At 42.0% G+C, this 21,976-nt stretch overlaps 1 protein-coding gene across 2 annotated transcripts in view; it reads left to right on the top strand.

Moving 5' to 3' along the window:
- PAPPA (pappalysin 1) overlaps positions 1-21,976 on the top strand; it is a 224,891-nt gene that overhangs the window by 85,668 nt on the left and 117,247 nt on the right. For both annotated transcript variants that reach the window (XM_069985507.1, XM_069985506.1), the window contains exons 3-4: positions 12,211-12,356; positions 13,634-13,933. In XM_069985507.1, coding sequence (XP_069841608.1) covers positions 12,211-12,356; positions 13,634-13,933 — 446 coding nt within the window. The remainder of the gene's footprint in view (positions 1-12,210; positions 12,357-13,633; positions 13,934-21,976) is intronic.

Here is a 21,976-nt window from a genome sequence, read left to right as displayed (position 1 = left end):
ATGATTAATAACACATAGTCCCATGGTTTAACTAAGCCTTACATTTTACTTATAGACTGTGTTTGTTCACTAGCAGTAGTTTTCCTACCGCTTACAATAATGCCTAGACGAAGAGGACTGGAATATTAGTTTCAGTGTTTCTATATGGGGTTTTATGTGTTTTTATATTTATTTTATTTATTTATTTTATTTTTTATATGGGTTATAAAAAAAAAACTGGCAAAAAATGTGCCCAAGCAAAAAAAAGGTATTATTCCTCTTTCTTTCCAAAACTCATCATTAGTGCTGACCGAACTTGCCAAAAGTTTGGGTTTGGCCGAACTCGAAAGTTTGGCATTTGAAGCTTGGTGGCTGGAAAACCCTAGGACTGCCAGGAAAACATGCATACAGCCTATGGCCGATGGCTCTATCCATGTTTTCCCTGACTCCCCAGAGCTACATCAACTTCTCCAGCCCTGGGAGTCAAATATCGAGTGCAGGGGCATAACTAGAAAGGACTGGGCCCCTTAGCAAACTTTTCATTGGGCACCCCCTGACTGACTACTAAGCCATCAAGTGAAGTCATAACTGTATAACTGCGAGAGGTGGTCAGGATTGCTTAAAGGGACATTTGCAGATCCCGGGAGACCCGCTCGGCCACTGGATCCTGCAAATGATGACAGCTTAGGGGGCCCAGAGTATTGCAGGAGTGGGCCATGGGACCCCCTAATGCAGCGGGCCCCATAGCAGCTGCAATGGCTGCTACAGTGGTAGTTACCCTGGTCAAGCGTTCAGGTTCAGCATGTTCACTCAACATTACTCGTCATTCTCTTAAACTTCAATCTTATTGATGGATGGTTACATGCTCACGGTAGAAATCTATGGGGAGGAGGTAAAATTGGCCAGAGACAGATACAGAGAGATATACGAAACACGACTGGATGCTCTATTAAGTGTTAATTCTTACATCGGTTTTGGATTTCCAGCTTAGTACTGCTCAGTACTACTCTATAATGCCCTCCATGCTGTTGCTTCTGAGTTTGTGCTACAGACATCTCCTTCCCTGTGTGTGCCCCACTTACCTGCTCAGAGAAAACATAAGAACTTTAATTAAGAAATTAAAACTGGTAAAAAATACAATATACAAGTTATATAATAGCCTAAAATAGTGTTACTCCTTATGTAATCACTTATGACAGTGTACTTAAATACTTGCTCTTAGCTTCCCTCCCAGAATTCACCTTCTCATTGAGGTTTCAGTAACAGAACGCTGGAGGGGCCTTATGGAATAAAAGGATTGTCCAGAATCCATAAATGGTATTCTTATTGCTCCAAGTCTGAGATATAAGCATTAAAATGATATGCTAATTAGGGGGGCATAGGGTATTCCCCCAGATTGTACTAACACAGCTTCAATCTCAACTAATACCCCCAGGCCAGCCAATATATAAGGCTTAGACCTTAGACCTTAGACTGATGATACCAATGTGACACTACTGGTGGTGCATGCATTCTGAACTGCTCTTCTCCAACTGGGATAGGAACAGATTAAAGTGTATGCGCCTCCGATGACATCACAAGCGCTCGCACCAGGCTCGACCAGGCTGTAAATTAATTAGGCTGTGTGTGTTCATTTAGAATGAAGCAGCAGAACGTTGCTGGGCCCTATAGGCTTCATTCCCTAATTTGCATATTATTTCTAACACTGATATCTCAGAGCTGGAGCTCTGGATTGCAATAAGAGTGACATCTATAGATTCAGGGTAAGAAGCCCCAATGTACACTGCCTTTAGATTAGGCATTACAGCACTGCTGACAGGTCCACTTTAAAAAAGGACAAAAAGTAAGTGATCCAGGAAAATACAAAACAGGTACTTCAAACCTATTAGTCGTTTTGAGGTATGATGGGAGCAGAGTTCAGATTTTATGGAAACTTTATCTATCCATAGATAGGTAAACACAATTATGGTAATGCTTCATTAATCTCCATAATCAATCTGGAAATGTTTAAGTAATATAGGAAAGATTGCAAACAGAGAAAGTAAATTATCTGTGACTAAATGCGGGATAATATCTGTATAGTGTGGGTTGGTAATGACATAGTGTTATGTAGAGTTTACATTCAATAAGGGGTTTTAGCTAGAGACCTCCCTGGTGCCGGACTGAGAGCTCCAGGAACCTTTCTTGGGTACATGTTCCATTCTATATTTCAATTCAGCATTGCAACGAAAACATGCTAAAAATAAAATATCAAGTCTGAACTGATACCACTGATTTGTTTTTCACCGGAGAATACCAAATGATACGAATACTGGTAAACGATGACGTATCTATTAATGTGTTATTAGGGAGCATATGTACTTTAAGCTAAATTCACACGTAACGGACCTGCAGCGGATTTCACCCTGCAAATGCACAGAGAAATCCACTGCGGATCCATCGCCGTGTATTTTCATAGAATACATACTCGCAGCGGGATTCACGTCCTGCTGCGAGTATGTAAGTGACACCCCAGTAACCCCCTACAGGCCGGAGCATACTGTACCTGCTCCGCGCTCTGGCTTGCTTCAAGGAATCCTGGCATCTGCACATACCGCTCAGCCAATCAGGGGCTGCGGTGGGGAACCGCACTGATTGGCTGAGCAGGATGTCCAGCCGGGAGCAAGCCAGAGTGCGGAGCAGGTACAGTATACTCCGTCCGGTAGGGGGTTAACTTACATACTTACAATCCCGCTGCAAGTATGTATTCTCATAGAAAACACAAGCCAGTGTGTGAATCTAGCCTTACAGTATTTTATAGATTTGACGTCTCCTTTGAGACCCCATTCACATTACATTTTGGTGATACGTCCAAGGTATTTGTTGGAGTATTGGTAAGAAGTGAACCATAGTCTAGTAGGAACAACATTCAGTCCATTTCCCAATCATAGGGTTAGATTAAACTACAGCAAGTTTGCACCAAACGGTCTGGCTTATATGACTTTCACCACCTATTTTATGTTTTTTTAACACTTTTGTGGCATGTGCTCTGCGTGCTCTTTAGTTGTAATAGGTGGTCCCCAGTTGTCGTAGAGCAGGTGGATATATCCGGGCCTTCCTGGTAAATATCAGTGCAAAAATGTAGGAGGTCCACAGCTTCATACGATAAAATGGTTTGGACTCTTTATTTCATGGTCATACAAAACATTTTTTAAAAACATGGCATGTTTTTGAAAAAAAAATTGTATTACCATTTTAAGGATATAAAATATGGATTCCAAACCTTTTTATCATATGAAGCTATGCACCTCCTACTTTTTTGCACTCATGTAATTAAATATGTACTAAACCAATTAGATCCAGGGTGGTAGTTACCCCTGAAACACGTTATATAATTGTTATATTAGTGTGTATTTTTTTTTTTTTTTTATTAAACTTCCACTACCTCATCTGGATGAACTTCTGATGAATTCTTGGAGCCAAGGCCAACATTCTTCTGCATCTGCTTCACAAGCTCTTCATGGATTATTGTACTGTGGCTTCTGTTCAGGTCTCCCAAGCTCCTGTGCTTATAACCCTATGTAGTGGGTGGCAGTTGTATCCATTTTGCCCACAAGGTGAGAGTCCAATTACACAGTGATTTTCAACTAAAAAGTCCACAACCATCATTTTGGTATCACAATAAGCCCCATCATTTTTTATTTTTTTTTTCTTATAGAAGTACGCCACTCCATATGTCAGCATACTTTTTGCTGATACCTTTACATACAACTCAGTTGTATCCATAAAACTTCAGCATGGTATATCAGTATTACACACTTTTTGGCAGTATTATTTGAGTAGTGTCTGTTTCTGTGTGTCTGGTTCACATATCAGGTGATGTCACAGTGCAGAGGTAACGCACATTGTGATATGGCAGCATAGAGATGATCTCCCCCGCCCATACAAAATTATGTCACTCAGTAAAAAGTATTTAGCAGAGTTTGAGCACAAGCTTTATACAAACAGTGATGACATCACGGAACAGGCAAACACTTAAAGGAGAAGAGTGGGAATTTTTAAATTCTAGCAGTCAGCCAGGACAGAGAGGAATTTGATAATGATTAAGCACTTACCTCTCCCTGTGCTAGCGTTGAGTGGTAGGGCCGGCCTCTGGACCCCCCCATCACGGGAAGGAGTTGTGATGACGTCACTGGAAAAGGCCTGTCCTGGCTGATGGACTGGCTGCTCAGCCAGTCAGTGATTGAAGCGGCGCCCCACCCCAGTCACTGATGGGCTGAGTGGCCAGTCTATCAATCTGGCGGTGACGTGTCAGTGTTGGAGATCATGGAGCTCGACGGCGGTCCCCGGGCCAGTCCCATCATTTACCATGGGCACAGGGAGAGGTAGGTTCATGCTTATCAAATTCCTCCCTGCTCCTGCCGGATTTCAAAAATGGCCAGACTTAGTTTATTCATAAAATAATAATTAGACATGAGAGAATTTACAGTATTAACAAATTGAAGCGCTTCCTTAGCTCGGCAGTCGGCTTATCAGCTGGCTGACTTTGAACTCTGGGCTGTTTCACTCAGGGTGCCTGGAAAAACTGGATCCAGTCCTGGGTAACTGGGGGAAATTGCTCAAGACAGGATCCAGCTTTTCAAGGCACTCGGAGCAGAGCGGCACACAGCGGCATGGAGTTCAAAGACAAATGGCTGATCACCTGATTACCGAGCTAATGAAGCGCTTTAAGGCTACAGTATGTTCACACTACGTAAGTTTCCGGCCGTAGCGCGCTCCGTGAATAAGTGGCCGGAGACTTACGTAGTTTGCGTACAATGGAAAGTATACGATCTACGGCTGCACAGTTCACACTACGTACGAACTTACGCCCGGATCGTATGCGGCGCCGTAAAAAATGAACCAGACCATTGTTTCGGGACGGAAATGCTGTAACTTACGCCCGTAACGTAACATGCGGTCCCGTACGTACGGATTTCTTCTTTTTTCCACTTTGATTTGCCGATCCAAAAGGTTCTGTGGGGTGTCCGGGGCTGGCCGAAGATATCCCAGTAAAATACCGCTGTCAGATCGCTACGTACGCCGCTTGGGAAGCGTACGTAGCTTATGGGCGTAAGTTCGCGTACCGTACGTAGTCGGCCGCAACGTGCGTAAATTCCGGCCGGAGTTTTACACGTATATGTCCGGCCGCGAAAAATATGCGGCCGGACATATACGTAGTGTGAACATAGCCTAATACTGTAAATTCGCTCATCTCTAATAATAATTCAAAAGGGAAGCACCATAAGAAGCATAATGCATGCAGTACAGAAGCATAACAAGTAGTCACTACCCCCCCCCCCCACACACCACCACCACCCCACCATTCATCATGACTAACTGCACCTTACCTTGGTACAGAACCATCCTGCTACCCCAGCAGTTTCTCTATTGGTTTACTTTTAGCCTAATGTTCTTTGCCAATATTATTACACTTCTTCTACCTTCTGTCTTTCCGTTTCATTGTTTTCTTCTGTTTTATTTCCGTTCATAGTCATCACTGGTTTATGACTTTTATTTGCTAGTTTACGGCTTCACTCAATTGCAAATTGTAGCAGGCTTTGAAGACTCTATATATATAAAAAAAAACGATTATCATTCAGATGGCTCCTCATTCATGATTATTAGCATCAAGGCTGGCCATGATCTGTGTAAGATGGGTTGTGCCGCCACAATCATTGCAGAACATGTGTTTTGTAAACATTTGTAATAAAGTTAATGAAAGCCAGAAAGTAAGGAACCAAAAGCAAAACCTCACTCTTCAGAGCAGATGTTGCATTTCCCGGCCACTTCTTAAAGGGTACCTCTCATTTGGCTCACGCGGCAGGATACCCATTCAGGACAGGTCTGTACTCTCCCTCTAAAGTGAGTAAATGGAGCTGCTGAGGGTTTAAAAGGGTATCCTGCCATGTGATATAAATGAGAAGTACCCTTTAAAACAGGAATGGGAAACCTTTGGCCCTCCAGCTGCTGCAAAACTACAATTCCCATTATGTTATACAAAAAGAGCGAAAACAAGGCTACAGCTGAAATTCATAATTTAATTTTCACATAAAAATTTAAAAACAACATATATCACATAATTCAAAAAAATTGCAAAAGATTACAAAATGGCGTCCTACAAACACACCGCTTCTACTCATGAAATACTAGGTTAAAAATGCCTAATGTCTGGAGTCAATTGTGTGTTACTATCTCTAATACATAATAGAAGGCCTCCCAAAATAGGAATAAAACATGATTCTGGCCACTATCTGTAAACACAAATCTATCAGATCATATTGACTCACCCATGGCAGTGTGGTAGTACTTGACCCCTACGCACGTTTCGCATGGCTACGCTTCTTCAGGGGGCGTGTGATAATTCCCATTATGTCTGGACATCCAAAGTTAAGGCTTTAGCTGCCCAGGCATGATGGGTATTGTAGTCTAGCAACAGCCGGAGGGACGAAGGTTACCCATTACTGCTTTAAAATATACCAGAGGGCAAAAAAGTGCTCATGATGACAACCCCTTTATAGGAAGGAGTGTGTGGGGCGATCAACTGATTCCCATAATTCCAGCTTTTGAAATTAGTTATTTCCTAGAGGTGATGCAGCAAAGGACGTTGATGACAGTGTGTGTCATATATCGTTGCACTGTGTCCATTCATGTCAACTGGTATCTTCCTCTCAATATCACATATTTGTCAGAAATGGTTACTGTTGTTTTGACAGTTGTTTTGGTACAAGTAAAAATATGAAACTTTGTAATATATCTTATCAGAGAAAAAAAAGCTTCTTGCTGCTTTTATAAAGCTTATATTTCTTTCACTCTGAAAAATCAGTTCAAGACAGACTAGCAGTTTACATAGAGATCAGATTATATACTGCCCATACAAGTTTATGGAAGATGAAGTGGTGAGGAGGGAGATGAGAGTAAACCATAAGTATTGGATCTCATGCCAGGGCTTGATACACAGCTTTGACTGTTCTCTATAATGCCTTCCATGCTGCTGCTGCTTCTGAGACATAGGAGAGCAGTATTCCCTATTCTGTCTGCAGTTTATGGGAGACATCATAGAGGTTAGAATATACCCACTAGCTCAGCGACAACTGTAAATCAGACATGAAATCTGGCAAGAGAAATGCCGTATACAAGTTATTTAATACTCCTCGTGTATAAACATGACAGCTTACCATGAAAGTTACCTAAAGTGACAGGTTCATCCTATATTCCATATACTGCCATACACACAAATAATTGCAGCACACAAGGCCTAACATTACTCTTAGTAACTGAAGGGGTATACCCAGGGACGTAGCTAATGTCTTCTGGGCCCTGGTGCAAGAGGTCAACTTGCCCCCCCCCCCCCTTTCCCGATCAAGTGATGCTACTGGTAGGTGTATGTGTATATATATATATATATATATATATATAAATATATATATATATATATATATGTGTACCGCAAGACAGATATTACCAATAACACCAGCATATAGGAAGAGAAAATATTATCACCATATATATTACCGCCATACTGTTACTGACCAAATCCTGTATACTGAGACCAATATTGCCAATAATACCAGTATACAAGGGGGAAATATTACCGCCACACCACAACCACTACCATCACCACCATATTGTTACTGACCAAATCCAGTATACTAAGACATATAAAACACAGTACCAGATAACAAGTAACAAATATTACCACCACATACTGACTAACACCACCACATACAGACTAATACCACCACATACTGACTAACACCACCGCTGCTACTGAATAAGATCCACTGTACACAGATCACTATCACCTCATACAGTCATATAAAGGTGGATGCAGCTCCACACAGGTTGTATACACCATATAGATTACAGTGCAGTTATATCAGGTGACTCACAGGGGACGTCTTCTCTGATCGGAGTTCTTCCCTTTTCATTTTCTTCTCCATCCGTCCTGAGCCATTATGAGAACTTCTCCGAGCCACGAATCCACAGAATCTGCCAGACAGACATATTAGGCTCCTCACTCTGTCACCATCCTCATCTCTTTACACACTGCACATCTCTAATGGCCCCTTTACACCCTCATTTAGTGGGTAGCCCTGACACTATGTGACCTTATAGTATATATAGATGGCCCCCACTGCATGTTGCCCCCCTTATAGATGCCCCCTCTCCCCTTATAGATGCTCCCCTCTCCCCGCTCCCATAATAGATGGCCCCCTCTCTCCCCTCCCCTTATAGATGGAGCCCCCCATTATAGATGCCCCCTCTCTCCCCCCCCTTGAAGATGGCACCCTCTTCACCCCTTCTCCCCCCCTGCGACCCTGGTAGCTACGCCACTGGGTATACCCATTTCAGCATGCCATGCCCTGTCTATTGGATAGTCTATAAAAGGCTGAGCGGGGTGGGGGTGTTATTCTGAATGCTGGGATTTTAAGAACAGGGACAAAATTGTCTCTGGAATACATGCTTTGCATCACGTATCCATGGCAAGTGCTTCATCCTTTCTCCATGGGGCCACAAAACATTACTAAGTGCTGACTGTCCCCATGCATTGATTCATCAAGTTAACATAGGACTATCCCTTTAAGACAAGCTACACCAATAACAGATTAGTCTTGACTGAGGCTCAGCAATGTCTTTGTAGTCGTATATTTACAAGAGGATATTTAAAGGGGTTCTTTGCTTTAGACAATATCCACTTATTACAAGGGTCCATTGACAGTGAGCAGATCACATAGCCTGACACTGTCGGAACTCATTAGACAATGTCAGACTTTATAGGAAAACCCCCTTCCCATAAGTAGAACCTCCCCCGCCCCCATTGCTGATTGAATTGTAAATTATAGGAAGAATAACAGAGGAGCAGCCCCATGCAAACTTCTAAGAAAAGGTGCTCCAGATTGTTAATTCATGGGGAATACAAGTATTTGCTAAAACAGGTCAGGAGAGGCCACCGGCCCTCTTTAAACATTGCACAGTGCTCAATTAAATGGGCCCTCTTTGTAATGAACTATAGGTCCTCCAGAGACAGAGGTTCTCTTTGTAACCGCTTTCTACTACAGCTAAAAGATGAGGACTGCGAATAAAGACCCCACTCTACTAACCCTGAAGGTTACCCATGTATAATAGCTGCATATATATATATATATATATATATATATATACACACATACACACATACTAAGGGTTCTAATAGAAGAAATGATTTTTAACTGGTAACGACTAACGATAAACTATCTCAAACAAGATTCACTAACCTGAAATTGCACACCATATTACACAGGACGATAGTGTTTAGTTACGTTCATTACTGCAATCGTTGCTACGATCGTTTACGCCATCTGATCCCAGGAAACAATGAACAATGTGCAATTCCACTGAACAATTAGTGAACAAATGCGGAACTTGAGCGAACGAATGTGGAATTACAGCGAGCAATTAGCGAACGATTATCAATGATTTTAGGTTCAGATCTAAATCAACAATCAACGACGCACAAACGGTTTTTCAATTACACTGAATGATTATCGTTTAAATTGGAACGATATCACGGTTTTTCGCACGATAATCGTCCCATATAATAGAGTTCTTACTCTGGTTGGTGGAATACAGATCCACAGTAACTCTATGCAGATGATGTTGTCTCCATTGTGACTTCACCGAGAAGGAATAGCAGGTTGAATATGAAGTTAGGTCACAGTATTCTATAATTTTAAAATGAACAGTGTAAATATTTTTCACCAGCTCTGGTAAAATAACAGCTGTGCAGCTGTACTATTATTGGTTGCTATTGGCTAGTTTTTTAATTTGTTTTTGTTAATTAAAGGAGAAGTCCTATAATCTAAAATCCAGCAACCATCAGGAGGAAATTTACTACTAAGTACTAAGTTACCTCTCCTCGTGCCAGCGGTAAGCGGCGGGACCGGCCTCAGGACCACCACCGGAAGGCATTGTAATGATGCGACTCAGGGGAAGAGGCCTGTCCTGGCTGATGTACTGGTCGCTCAGCCAATCAGTGACTGGAACAGCGTCCCGCCCCAGTCGCTGACTAGCTGAGCAACCAGTCCTTCAGCCGGGTCGTGATGTGTCAGCTCCAGAGATCCCGGAGCCCGAGAAGGGTGTCCCGCGGCTGGTCCCGCTGCTCATCATGAGCCCCGGGGAGGTAAGTTAGTAATTGTAATCAATTTCCCCACAGATTATAGAATATGCTGGATTTCTCCTTTAATTCTCCTTATTGACTTTTTAGAAGAGATTTATCATTGTGTTTCCCCTATCATGTCTGCTGCAGAAGCAATCCTATTCAGATGAGCAGAGCCAATGTTTATTTGCAGAAATTTCTTTAACAAAATTACCATGTGACATTACTCCTAGGATGGATTAAGAATAGGCATTAAAGAACAAAAGCCAATCAAAATGGCAAATAATGGCACACAGTATTTATTTGGGTGGGCTCAAAAACAATGCACCCAGGTATTAGTAGAGAATTAGAGATGAGCGCAACTCGAGCATGAGCAAGTCCAATAATTCGGCATTTGACTACCGGTGGCTGAAGAAGTTGGATACAGCCATGACAACATCGATACAGCCTATTGCCATGTTCACACAGCGCAAGAGACCGGCCCTGATCAGCCGGTCTCTGCAAAGATCATCTCGGCCGATACTGCAGTATTGGCCGGATGATCTTTCCCGCCACAGAGTTTTGATGTGGGCACATCACCGTGTTCCCGCATCAGAACTCCCCACAGCACACCACGAAGCTTGCGGCAGCAGCCGCTCGCTCCACAGTGTGCACTGACAGTGTTTCCTACGGCCGCTATTCACTGACATGACATGTCAGTTGTTTGCGGCACCGCTAGTGGTCCCGGCCGGAGCGTATACTATGTGTATACGCTCCAGCTGGGATCCCATAGACACTCATATTAACTCGTATTTTCTCGTATTAACTACGGCCATTGTTGCAATCGGCAACAACGACTGGGGGCTGGGTTCACACTATGTATTTTTGAGGCTGTATTTGGTCCTCATGTCAGGTCCTTATAGCAACCAAAACCAGGAGTGGACTGAAAACACAGAAAGGATCTGTTCACACAATGTTGAAATTGAGTGGATGGCCGCCATATAACAGTAAATAACGGCCATTATTTCAATACCACAGCCGTTGTTTTAAAATAACAGCAAATATTTGCCATTAAATGACGGCCATCCACTCAATTACAACATTATGTGAACATAGCCTTTCTGTGTTTTCAATCCACTCCTGGTTTTGGTTGCTATACAGCCTCACAAATACAGCCTCAAATATACATAGTGTGAACCTAGCCGTATACTGTAAATACGAAAAGATATGTTGTGTGAACAAAGCCTATGGCTGTATCCATGATTCTGTACTGAGAATCAGTGGGAAAATATAATTCACAATACCCACAGGACTTTTTTTTAACTATGATGTTTTCTTCTGGGTATATTGACGTCTTTCTGCTCTTTCACAGTTTTGAAAAATCTCAGTAGGCTATGTTTGGCCATTTGGCTGCTTTTTCCCCATAGACTTCTATAGGGAGATAGAAAGACCAGAAAAAAATGTAATGTCTATAGGCATATCAGCATTTTTTTTCTGGTATTTTCCCCATGTGAAATCCTGGAATCACATGATAAAGCAAGAGATAAAACGCCTATATTACATTATATTATATATATTATATTACACAAAAAAAAAAAAAAAGCTGGAAAAACTACTGGCATTTTTTTGGGCACTTTTTTGTGGTGCTTTTTTAAACAAGGCCTCCTCTCCATCCATCAGGTAAGCGGGATATATGGCAGGCGTACACCAGAAAGAAGGGGTGAATCTGCGCCTTCTCCCTGGCATACACCAAGGGCGCAGTGATAGTAAATGTCCCCCTTAGTGTTTACGACACAATGTTTTCCTCACTATTTTGTACATAGATTTTGACCTTACATTTCGACTTCCCTGAGAGTTAACTGGTGGTAGGAACATCTCTAGATTTGGGTCAGATGGAAGATATTTGATATTAGCATTTGACAGTAATCCCTTTGATGTGAATGTTTGAGTAATGATAATGGTGACCTCCCTCAAGGTCAATGCGCCAGCTATCTTGAAAGAGATTATTTATTTGATTATCATTATCGCTGTCACATTGAAAATAAAATCATTTCTGTAGAGAAGGTCATAAAATTATCACCATGTTTATGTTGCAGGGCTTACTTGGACTTAAATGAACTGAAGCATCGGCTCAATGTGACGGGATCAACTCAGCTGAACATTTTCTTTGCAAACTTATCAGATGATGAGTTGGCTGGGCTGGCCACATGGCCATGGGAAAAGGAGGTTCTTACTTACCTTGGTACGTTCAACTTATACTTCAACTAATACTTTTTTCTGTAATTACTTGATTAATGAAGACTAGTGTTGAGTGAGCACTTAAATGCTGGAGTACTCATTACTCGAATTAAACATTTTTCAATGCTTGAATGCTTGACTCAAGTAATAAATCCAATTGAGATCAATGGGAGACTCTCACATTTAACTAGGTGCCCACTGCTTAATAGAACAGAGAGTGCCTGGTCAACCCATTACATTCTTCCCTTCATATTTTTGCATATTTCATGCCTTGAAGGTATGTTTAAACAAAATTTACAAAACTTTTGAAAAAAAAAACCGCAATGCAAGACGCATTAGAACTCCAGCGGTATGCCGGCAATTTGGCAATTGATCATTTGACTGTCAGCTATTGAAGGTGTTATGAAGGCCACTTTTACCCGAGCACCCTAGCGACACAAGATGCTTGGACAAATTTCACAAACCGATATTTATTACGAAGATGGTGGCTGCACAATTTAACACACATAGAGAACATAGAAAAAGGGTAAATCCATGTTTCCCCTCTCCCCCAGTGTCCTACTAAGGGTCTCCGGTGTCCCCCGCTGATCTTAGCCACCTCCAGACCACTCAGCCAATCACTGATTGAGAAGAGATCGCTCCATGGCCAGTGACTGAGTGCTGTCATTCTCATCTAAGGGTGGGTTCACACTAAGGAATTCTCGTGGATAAATTTAGCGGAATTCCGTCTCCTGTATGCGCGCACGGCTGTGCGCCTTTCCTCCGGCTCCATAGACACCATTCTATGGGCCGGCTGATTTCGCATTCCGCCAAAAGAATTGACGGCCGTGCGCGCGTACAGGCGACGGAATTCCGCGGAATTTATCCGCAGGAATTCCTCAGTGTGAACCACTCTAAGTCAGGAAGTGAAAGCAGCTGCAATCAGCGAGGGACACAGGGGGAGTGTGGAAACATCGATGTAATGCCTGCAATCGATAAGCTATTTTAGTGCTCAGTTCAGTTTAAGGTTCAATTCGGACTAAGACTGAACTTTTAAAAGTTCACTCATCTCTAGTCCTTAGTCAATTTGGTTGTGCCCAGAGCAACTGATCAAAGCTCAGATTTAATTTTACCACAGCTTGTTGAGATTTGAAAGCTGATCTGTGATTGGTTGCTATGGACAAAACCTGACAATTTTTCTTTCAGACAGATTACATTTAATGTATTTTCTTTGCTCTGGTTTCTGTATAAGTAATGCTATATCAACTGACAAATAAAGATTTTCATTTTGTCCTATTACAGGTGGTATTGTTATGAGTCCATCGTTTTTTGGAGTTCCTGGCCACACACATACCATGATCCATGAAATCGGACATAGCTTGGGGCTGTACCATGTCTTCCGTGGCATTTCTGAGACTCTCTCTTGTAGCGACCCCTGTATGGAAACAGATCCCTCCTATGAAACAGGAGATCTTTGCCATGATACCAATCCTACCCCAAAGCATAAAACATGTGGAGATCCTGTCCCCGATTCAGGGAATGACACGTGTGGCTTTCAAACATTTCACAACACTCCTTATAATAACTACATGAGCTATGCAGGTAGGTAATGTCATCCAGACTTCACTATACTGCACACAATACTCTAGATGTGCTGTCCAGGGGCGTACCTAGCATTCACAGGGCCCCATAGCAAAAAATTTTAAGGGGCCCCCTCCCCTACACATAATATAAAGAACTGCGTGTGTGTATGTATATGTATATATATATATATATATATATATATATATATATATATATATATATAATCTTCTTTACTGCTGGTGCACTGATAACTCCTGACCTCTGCACGCACATTTTTCTTTCCTACTTGATTGCAGAGCTGGAGAGCAGAGGTCAGAGGTTATCAGTGCAGTGAAGCAGAGACCTCTGTCTTCTGCTCGTTAAGCCTTTTTCTGTTTTGCAGCATGTAAATAAACATTGGGTCACTTACACACTGCAGTAAATAAGGGGTTGATCAGAAGGACACACGCTCCTACCTTCTCCCCCAGGCCCTCCTCCTGCACGGGCCCCATAGCAACTGCCTACCCTGCCTCTACAGTAGCTACGCCACTGGTGCTGTCTCCTATGTATTTCTGTATTGATGACCAACCTGGATTTGATCTTGCATCCCCTGTGCTGCTGGTGTTTGTTGTATTCCTATACAGTGTCTCCACAATATGACATGATAATGACTAGAAATGAGTGAACTTTTCACTCGGTGGCAGGTTAGTCTAACTTTAATGTAAAGTTTGGGTCGTCTGAACTGACCTTTAAAAAAAACTGCAGTTCCAAAAGTTCACTCATCCTACTTACCTGTCCACACTCCTCTGGTGTCCTCCTTCTTTGGTCCCATCCATTGTTCTATGGTGATAGCCAATCACTGGTCACAGTGCTGGCCCGTCCGAATCAGCCATTAATTGTCTGAGAGGGCCATCACTCTATAGGAGGCTGACGTCATCGCAGACCCAAAAAGGGACAACACGGGAGTGTGGACAGGTGAGTATATATATATTTTTTTTGCTGCCGCCATCACCCCAGACTTGTTTCAAACTTTGCTAAAAGTTCGGTTCGCTCAAATTTCTTGCAAAGTTCAGAATTAGTCTGGGTTTGGGAGGCTCTAATCATGACTTCTGAATTGCTTCCGAAATGTGGGATCCCCTAAAGTGAGTGCCGTTGAGTAGAAGGGAATCTGTCAGGTCGGTGTCAGGTACAGAGCTGCATACACAGGCAGATAGTTGATAAGGATATAAAACAAACAATGCCTTTTTCTTTGCCGATGGCCCTTTGTAAAATTGCATTGGGAAAATGGTGTACATGCTGTGGCTCAGCATCACTTCGGTGGCACTTCAGCTTCCAAGAGAAAATGCAATTTTATTACTCTTCAAATGGCCATCAAAAAGGGCATCAATAGTTTTATCTCCCTATGATATACTTGCCTGTGTCTGCAGCTGTGTATCTGGTAGCCACCTGACAGATTCCCTTTAATACAGCTATTATGTCATAGTACAGTAGGTTATGAAATGTTAAGGAGTCACAAGTAATTGTAAAAGCTTGCAATAAAATTATGACTTAAAGATCTGTTCAGTAAGTGCTAAGAACCCCGCCATCATTATATTTAGTTGGGTGAAGGGCATGGCAGTGCACTTCACTCCCTGGCTTGACACTCAGTCCAACATATTGCAGAAAACAGGCTTCATAACAGAGATATTTGTTCGAGCTTGAGGTTTTTTCATCTCTAATTAGTACATATAGTACATACCCTTATGTCTGTATATTATCTACCTCCCCAGCCTATAAATACCCTTGTACTTAGTCAAATTAACACCAATAAAGTATTCCTCAAAGTGACATAAGGACAGCAACATAGTAGAATTTGCTTACACACATGGAGAAGGTTCAGTTACAACACATTTAAAATCATTGTTTTTACAGTATGACTGCCATCAAAACTGTGGAGAAATTGCTACTGAAGCCAATGTAACCTAATCTGTAAACACTGGGATGGCAGTCATTTCTTTTTCATTTTATACTAACATAGAAAATCTGATTTTTTTTGCCTCAGGTACGGTAAATTAAGATAATATCCCTATTTTATTATAGCCTGTTAAGCTAGTTTCAATTACATTTATTGTCAAACATAAGTAACTGTGAAGAAAACAATTTAGTAATCTTAGATTTCTTTACTTTGGCATCGGTGGTTTGCTAAGTTTGAAGCACATACAATAAGGAAAAATAAGGCTGTGTAAGGATCTATGTTTCCAAAATAACTGAAGTTCTTTATTTATTTTTTGCACATATAATTCACACTTACTCCCAGGATTCCTGCAGTGTCATCTGTTTCATCAAAGCTCAATTGTATCCATATACTGTACTAATCAAATGCCAAACGCTTGGATTTGGACAGACCTAAACAAGCTTGAAGTTTGTTTAACTTTATTGTACAGGCAGGTAGGCGCACACAATTCTAACAAGAAGAGTAAGGTATTAAGTAGATGACATAATAGATTTTCATAAATTTTATGGGTCAAGAAGGAGCATGGTGACAGTCTGTGGGTGACCAGTACAGTTTATTTTTCCCCCGGTTACAAGCATTGGGGCCCTTCAATCAAACAATTAACAGCTGACGAGACCTAAAATCATTGTGCGCCGACAACGCATCCTTATGTGTAATAGCGATGTGCGGCCAACAGCAGACCATTGAACAAACAGTACATTACCTGTCTACGTTCCCGGTGTTCTCCTGAGCTGTCCTGCCCTCTGAATGCGTCCTGGTCCCATGGCTGCAGTTTCAGAGCAGCTTGTCTGAGCTGCCAGTGATTGGCTGAGCGGCTTGTCTGAGCTGCCGGTGATTGGCTGAGCAGCTTGTCTGAGCTGCCATTGATTGGCTGAGCGGCTGGTCTGCTCAGACAGGCTGCTCTGAAGCTGCAGCCGCAGGACTTCTCCAGGTGTTTGGAGAGGTAATGTATGGACTGTTTGGGCAAGGGCTGCACAGACATCGCTAAAGATGTCCTTGCAGCCCTTGCTAAACGATAATCTGGTCATGTAATATGCTCAGTAAACGGGGGCCGATCTGCTGGAATTTACAATATTGATCGGGCATTGCCAGTTTTCTGTGGCTGCTATTCAATAAATAGCTGACGCAGGAAACCCTCTCAGTCAACACTGTAGAGCGAGTGGCTCAGGCCGCATGCTCCATTGTGTGCTGTGGAGAGTTCTGATGCGGGCACGCATGGTTTCACCCGCATCAGAGCTCAGCGGCGCTAACGATCATCTGGCCGAAACTGCAGTACCGGCCGGGATGATCTTTTCTGAAAACGGCTGAGAATGTCTCTTACAAGGTCTGAACATGGCCCTAGCCATGACTTACTATGCATTAAGGAATGTAACCCTTTTAGTGTGTCTGCTATAATTCACATTTCCTTACAACTTTATTCTTCCCAATGGAATGCAATATATATCCTACAGTGCTATTGTTGATTAGTGGTCTGCATGGATGCAGATATTAGGATATTATTGGAGTATGGGGTGGCTTAATAAGCTGCATAGGAACTAGAGGGCTTAGAATGTATATGCATTAGGCTGGCACAACCTCTCTGTCCCTCCTCCCCGCCCTCCTCATCATAAGGAATGGTCCAGGCAGATTGTCTCATATGTCTCAGCTGTGTAAGCCTGGCACATGGGCCGGATCGTTAAGGCACCTGTGCAATGTTCAGACAGGAGAAAATGTTCCAGTGGCATTCCTAATGCTGAAGAGGGTGGGGAGGAGTGACGGAGGGGTGGTGCAAAGTTAGGGCACAGATATTCTAAGCCCCGGCCGTTGGGCATGGGGCTGCAAGTTTAAAAGTTGTTTTGTTATGACAATAACTGCATCACCTGCCAAACGGACCCCAGGACAGAACTTGGATTAAAAGCAGCTATCTAAAGGTACAAGTGGTTTGGGGTGGGCAGATTGTGGGTACAGAGTTGCTTTAAAGAATTCTGTCTGCCATTCCCTGTAAAGAACTTAAACAGGCAACAAAGAAACTCAAGACACAAACTTACAATGTGCTAAACAAACAAAAACCGCCAACGCCTCCTAATCCCAAGCTGGCTGATATCGGAAAGAGGAGGAGCTGGCAATTAGCTACAGGTGGAAGGGATAACAACAGAGGATTCATAGAAGACAAAAAGGCATAAAACAAGATAAGTTGTATCCAAAAGCAGAACAGCCTGTTGGCAAAAGAGGACAAGATCATGGGATCGAATCCCCACAAGATCGTTACAGGAGGTGTTTACAAGAAGCATGGAAAAAGTATCGACATATTTCTTTCACAAACAGAAATCCTAACAAAGAGACTGCAATAAATGCAAGGGTTGGACGAGGGCTAAAACTGGGATGTTTTGTTCAGTTAGTCATCTTTGTAATATGAGAATTAAGAAGTCTCTTAAAGCCCGATTGCACAAAGTGATTATGGGTCGTATTTGGCCGATTATTGGCCATTATCAACCATTACAACCGATAATTGCAACAAAGGGAAAGATCAACCGACATGAACGATGTTGGCTGATCATTTTCTGTCATTGTCTTTGAACATGTTGAAAGACAAACGACTAAAATAGCAATGATCTACTGCTGTCGCTTCGTGCAATAGGAGAGGCAGCAGCAGACTGCCGCTATCTCATATGGGCTAAAGATCGTCCAGGGAGCCCCTCCCGCAGCTCCGGCAGGGAATAGCGCCGGCAGCCAGCAGGGAATGAGCAACTGCTGACCTGGCAGGTTGGCGATCACTTGCTCCCACTGATCGCCCCGTGTAATAGAGGCTTAACTTCTAAGGAGGAACCTTTCACCTTCCACAGGTACCCACACTACCTACCCCCACAATCCCTGTAATTTTCCAGAGCTAACTGCACAGGTCAATGATACACTTCAGCCAACGCAGTGGCTACACAGTGTCAGCACAGGTTTACCCCCTCCATGGCTAAGCTCATCACCATACCATACCTGATAGCTCAAGTACTCGTCTACACTGCAAGGACTGGCTCACTTCTCAGCAACGATTCCCCCTTCACATTCCTTAATAGTCCAGGTCAACACTGTTGCTACCTCCATCTGAAAACCAGATCTTGGCTAGCAGTTGGGCAGTAATTTCCAGTATCTAACACAAAATCTTCTTATATAAGATATTATCATCCCCAACCCACTGTTTGATGATGCAGCCCATCCGCATCATCCACTCTACCACCTATCCCATGCCAGTTTCCCTTCCACATCTCCATTCCTACTCTACTAGTAGTTGTCTATCTAAAGACTCGGACCATGACCATGATCTAGCCAACCTTCAAACAGAATCAGAAACCTAGCCAACCTGCAGAGCATGTATATAGTGCAAAACAAAATATCCCTGTATCCATCCCCTCCTTGTATACCCCCTTCCCTGGATCCATCCCCTTCTTGGTTGAACGTGTCTTTCTTCAACCGTATTAACTATGTAACTATGTAACTATACATGTTATTACTAATAAACATCCTTTTTGCTGTCTATGGGCTGCAAGGATGAAATTTTGGGAAATTAAAAAAAAAAAAAAAACATTACAAAGCCTCATCCCCATAAAGGTTAAAATCATCCCCTTTCACATTCTAGAAATAAAAATATGTAGACAAGTAAACAAAATAAACTTATTTGGTATTGTAGCGTGCAAACAGCGTGCACGTGAACAGCGTAAACAAAAAAAAAAAAAGGAAAATGCTAGGATTGTTTTTATTATGTAGCAGACAAAAGAAATTTATAAAAATTTAAAGACAAAAAAGACAAAAAATTATAAAAATTACATTTACACCAATATGCTACCAATAAAAACTATAGAACATGGACCCAAAAAATAAGTTCTCAAACAACCCGAAAGGTGGAAAGAAGACGAGGCGGGGGGGGGGGGGGGGCACTGCTTTAGTGTGACCTGGACAGACATGCATCAATGACCTTTGGTCAAGAAGGGGTTAAAGATACTGATGTCGGTTTTCAGGCCGCTCCAGTCTGTCCAGTTAATAAAAATGTGAAATCATATATGTATATAACTGAAGTGTATAATTAAATGAAAGGAGCAGCATCTGAAATTGAAGATGTGGGAAAAATGTCTAAAAAATATATATAAATAAATATGGACATACAAATTTCTGAAATATTCAAAAAAGCCAAATAAAAAAAAAAAAAAAAAAAAAGGCAATTAATATAACTAAAAAGTATTAAGAATAACCAGGCAATCAACAGAACATAATGGCAGTCTGTTACATATCCATAAAAATCTTCTTAAAATGGCACAAAATAGATAATTTTATATAATTCTAATTATCAGGCCAGACGTAATAACTCACCCTGTATCTTCACAAATGTGGACAATATTAATAATTCTATAGATCCATTCCAAAAGAACAAAATCATAAATTTTCTATGGGTTCCACACGAAGATTTATGATTACATTAGATCCATTACCAACAGAACAAAATCATAAATTTACCACGGATTCTACTGGGAGAGCTCCACAGGTACTATGAAATAAATCAATTCTCTTATTGCGGCAAGCTGAAGACCAAGCTCATGCTAATACGTGAAAACATAGAACTAAAGGAAAGGAATAATAAAAAGATATAAAGAACTGTGAAAGCGGTCGAAACGTGAAAAAGTGAAAAAGCAAGCTAAAAGTGAAGAGGAGTCTGAAGACCTGGTCTTAGAAAGCCGTTCCTCGGGAAACCAGGATGAAGACTAGAAGAGTGAAGTGGATTATTTATAGCTGAACTTTTCAGTTGTAGATCAGTTGTAACATTTTTCTTGAGCTGAATCCCTGAATGCAGAAAATCCACAGATTAATCTAAAACCTTCTAAGTAAAAAAGAAAAGTGTAGAGTATTGTGGTTATAAATTCCTTGTAAGTCTCAATCGTACCAGGCTGAAAGACAAAAAAGAGATATAAAATCATAATAGATCAACACCATTCCACAACCTATTACTGGCAAAACTGTAATAGATACATACAATTTAGGTAGGAAATGGCCTTATTGTACTATGGGAAGAGTTTGGCAGAGGTGGTGTGATGCTCTGGACAATGTTTTGCTGGAAAACTGGGTCCTGGAATGGAAATAGGCCAGTGTTTCTCACTCCAATCCTTAAAGGGGGTTGTCCAGCATACACTATTAATCAGAGCTGCTGCCGGGGCTGCATGGGATATTACTGTGCTTTATACATACCCATCTTGATTTGCCGCAGCTGTTGGTTCCCAGGCCTCCCGCTGTTCTTCACTGTCATTGTTTTCACAACATCTGCCTACGTGCCGTTCCTACAGGAAACGGCTGCTCAGTATAGACAGTATAGTGCTATCTATGCTGAGCGGCCATGTCTTGTGTGAACGGCACATCGGTGGATGTTGTGAAAATGATGACTAAAGATGATCGAACATCGGGAAAAGTTAGGTTCTATCGAACTCAAACCTTTTTGAAACTTCCGCATTTGATTCTTGATGCCTTTCCGTTCCGTGGGGAAGGAGGAGACAAGCCAAGTACCGCCTGGAATTCCGGGATACAGCCTGGGTAATAGGCTGTATCCCGGAATTCTAAGCGGTACCCGGGCTGTCTCCTCCTTCCACATGGAACGGCAAGGCATCGGGAATCAAATGCGGAAGGTTCGACAAGGTTCGAGTTTGATAGAACCTAACTTTTCCTGATGTTCGATAATCTCTAATGATGACAGAGGAAGGACTGGGTACTGACATCTGCAGCGAAGCAGGAGAGGTAAGTATACAGCATTATTATGTCCCCCACAGCCCCCTTTAAGTACCTTCAACCTGTCATGGTATAAGAATTGTTTTAGTATTTTATGTTATAATTATACTCATTGTACTTTGTATGGAATATCATGACCTGTTGGGGGTACTTGTGGACTGGAGTTGAGAAATACTGACTTATACCAAGTGGCAACTATTTTTCCTAATTCCTGGGGCTTTTTGCAACAGGGTAATGCCCCAACCACACCGCAAACATTGTTCAGGAAAAGTTAGAGAAATCCAACAAGAAATTCAAATTCCCCCAATTTATTAATCTGGTTCAGAATCAATTGGATTTGCTGGAAAAAAAAA

Source organism: Dendropsophus ebraccatus, chromosome 10 (genome assembly GCF_027789765.1).
Source record: "Dendropsophus ebraccatus isolate aDenEbr1 chromosome 10, aDenEbr1.pat, whole genome shotgun sequence".
Classification (NCBI taxonomy): Eukaryota; Metazoa; Chordata; class Amphibia; order Anura; family Hylidae; genus Dendropsophus; species Dendropsophus ebraccatus.
This window is presented reverse-complemented; position numbering and strand designations above follow the sequence as displayed.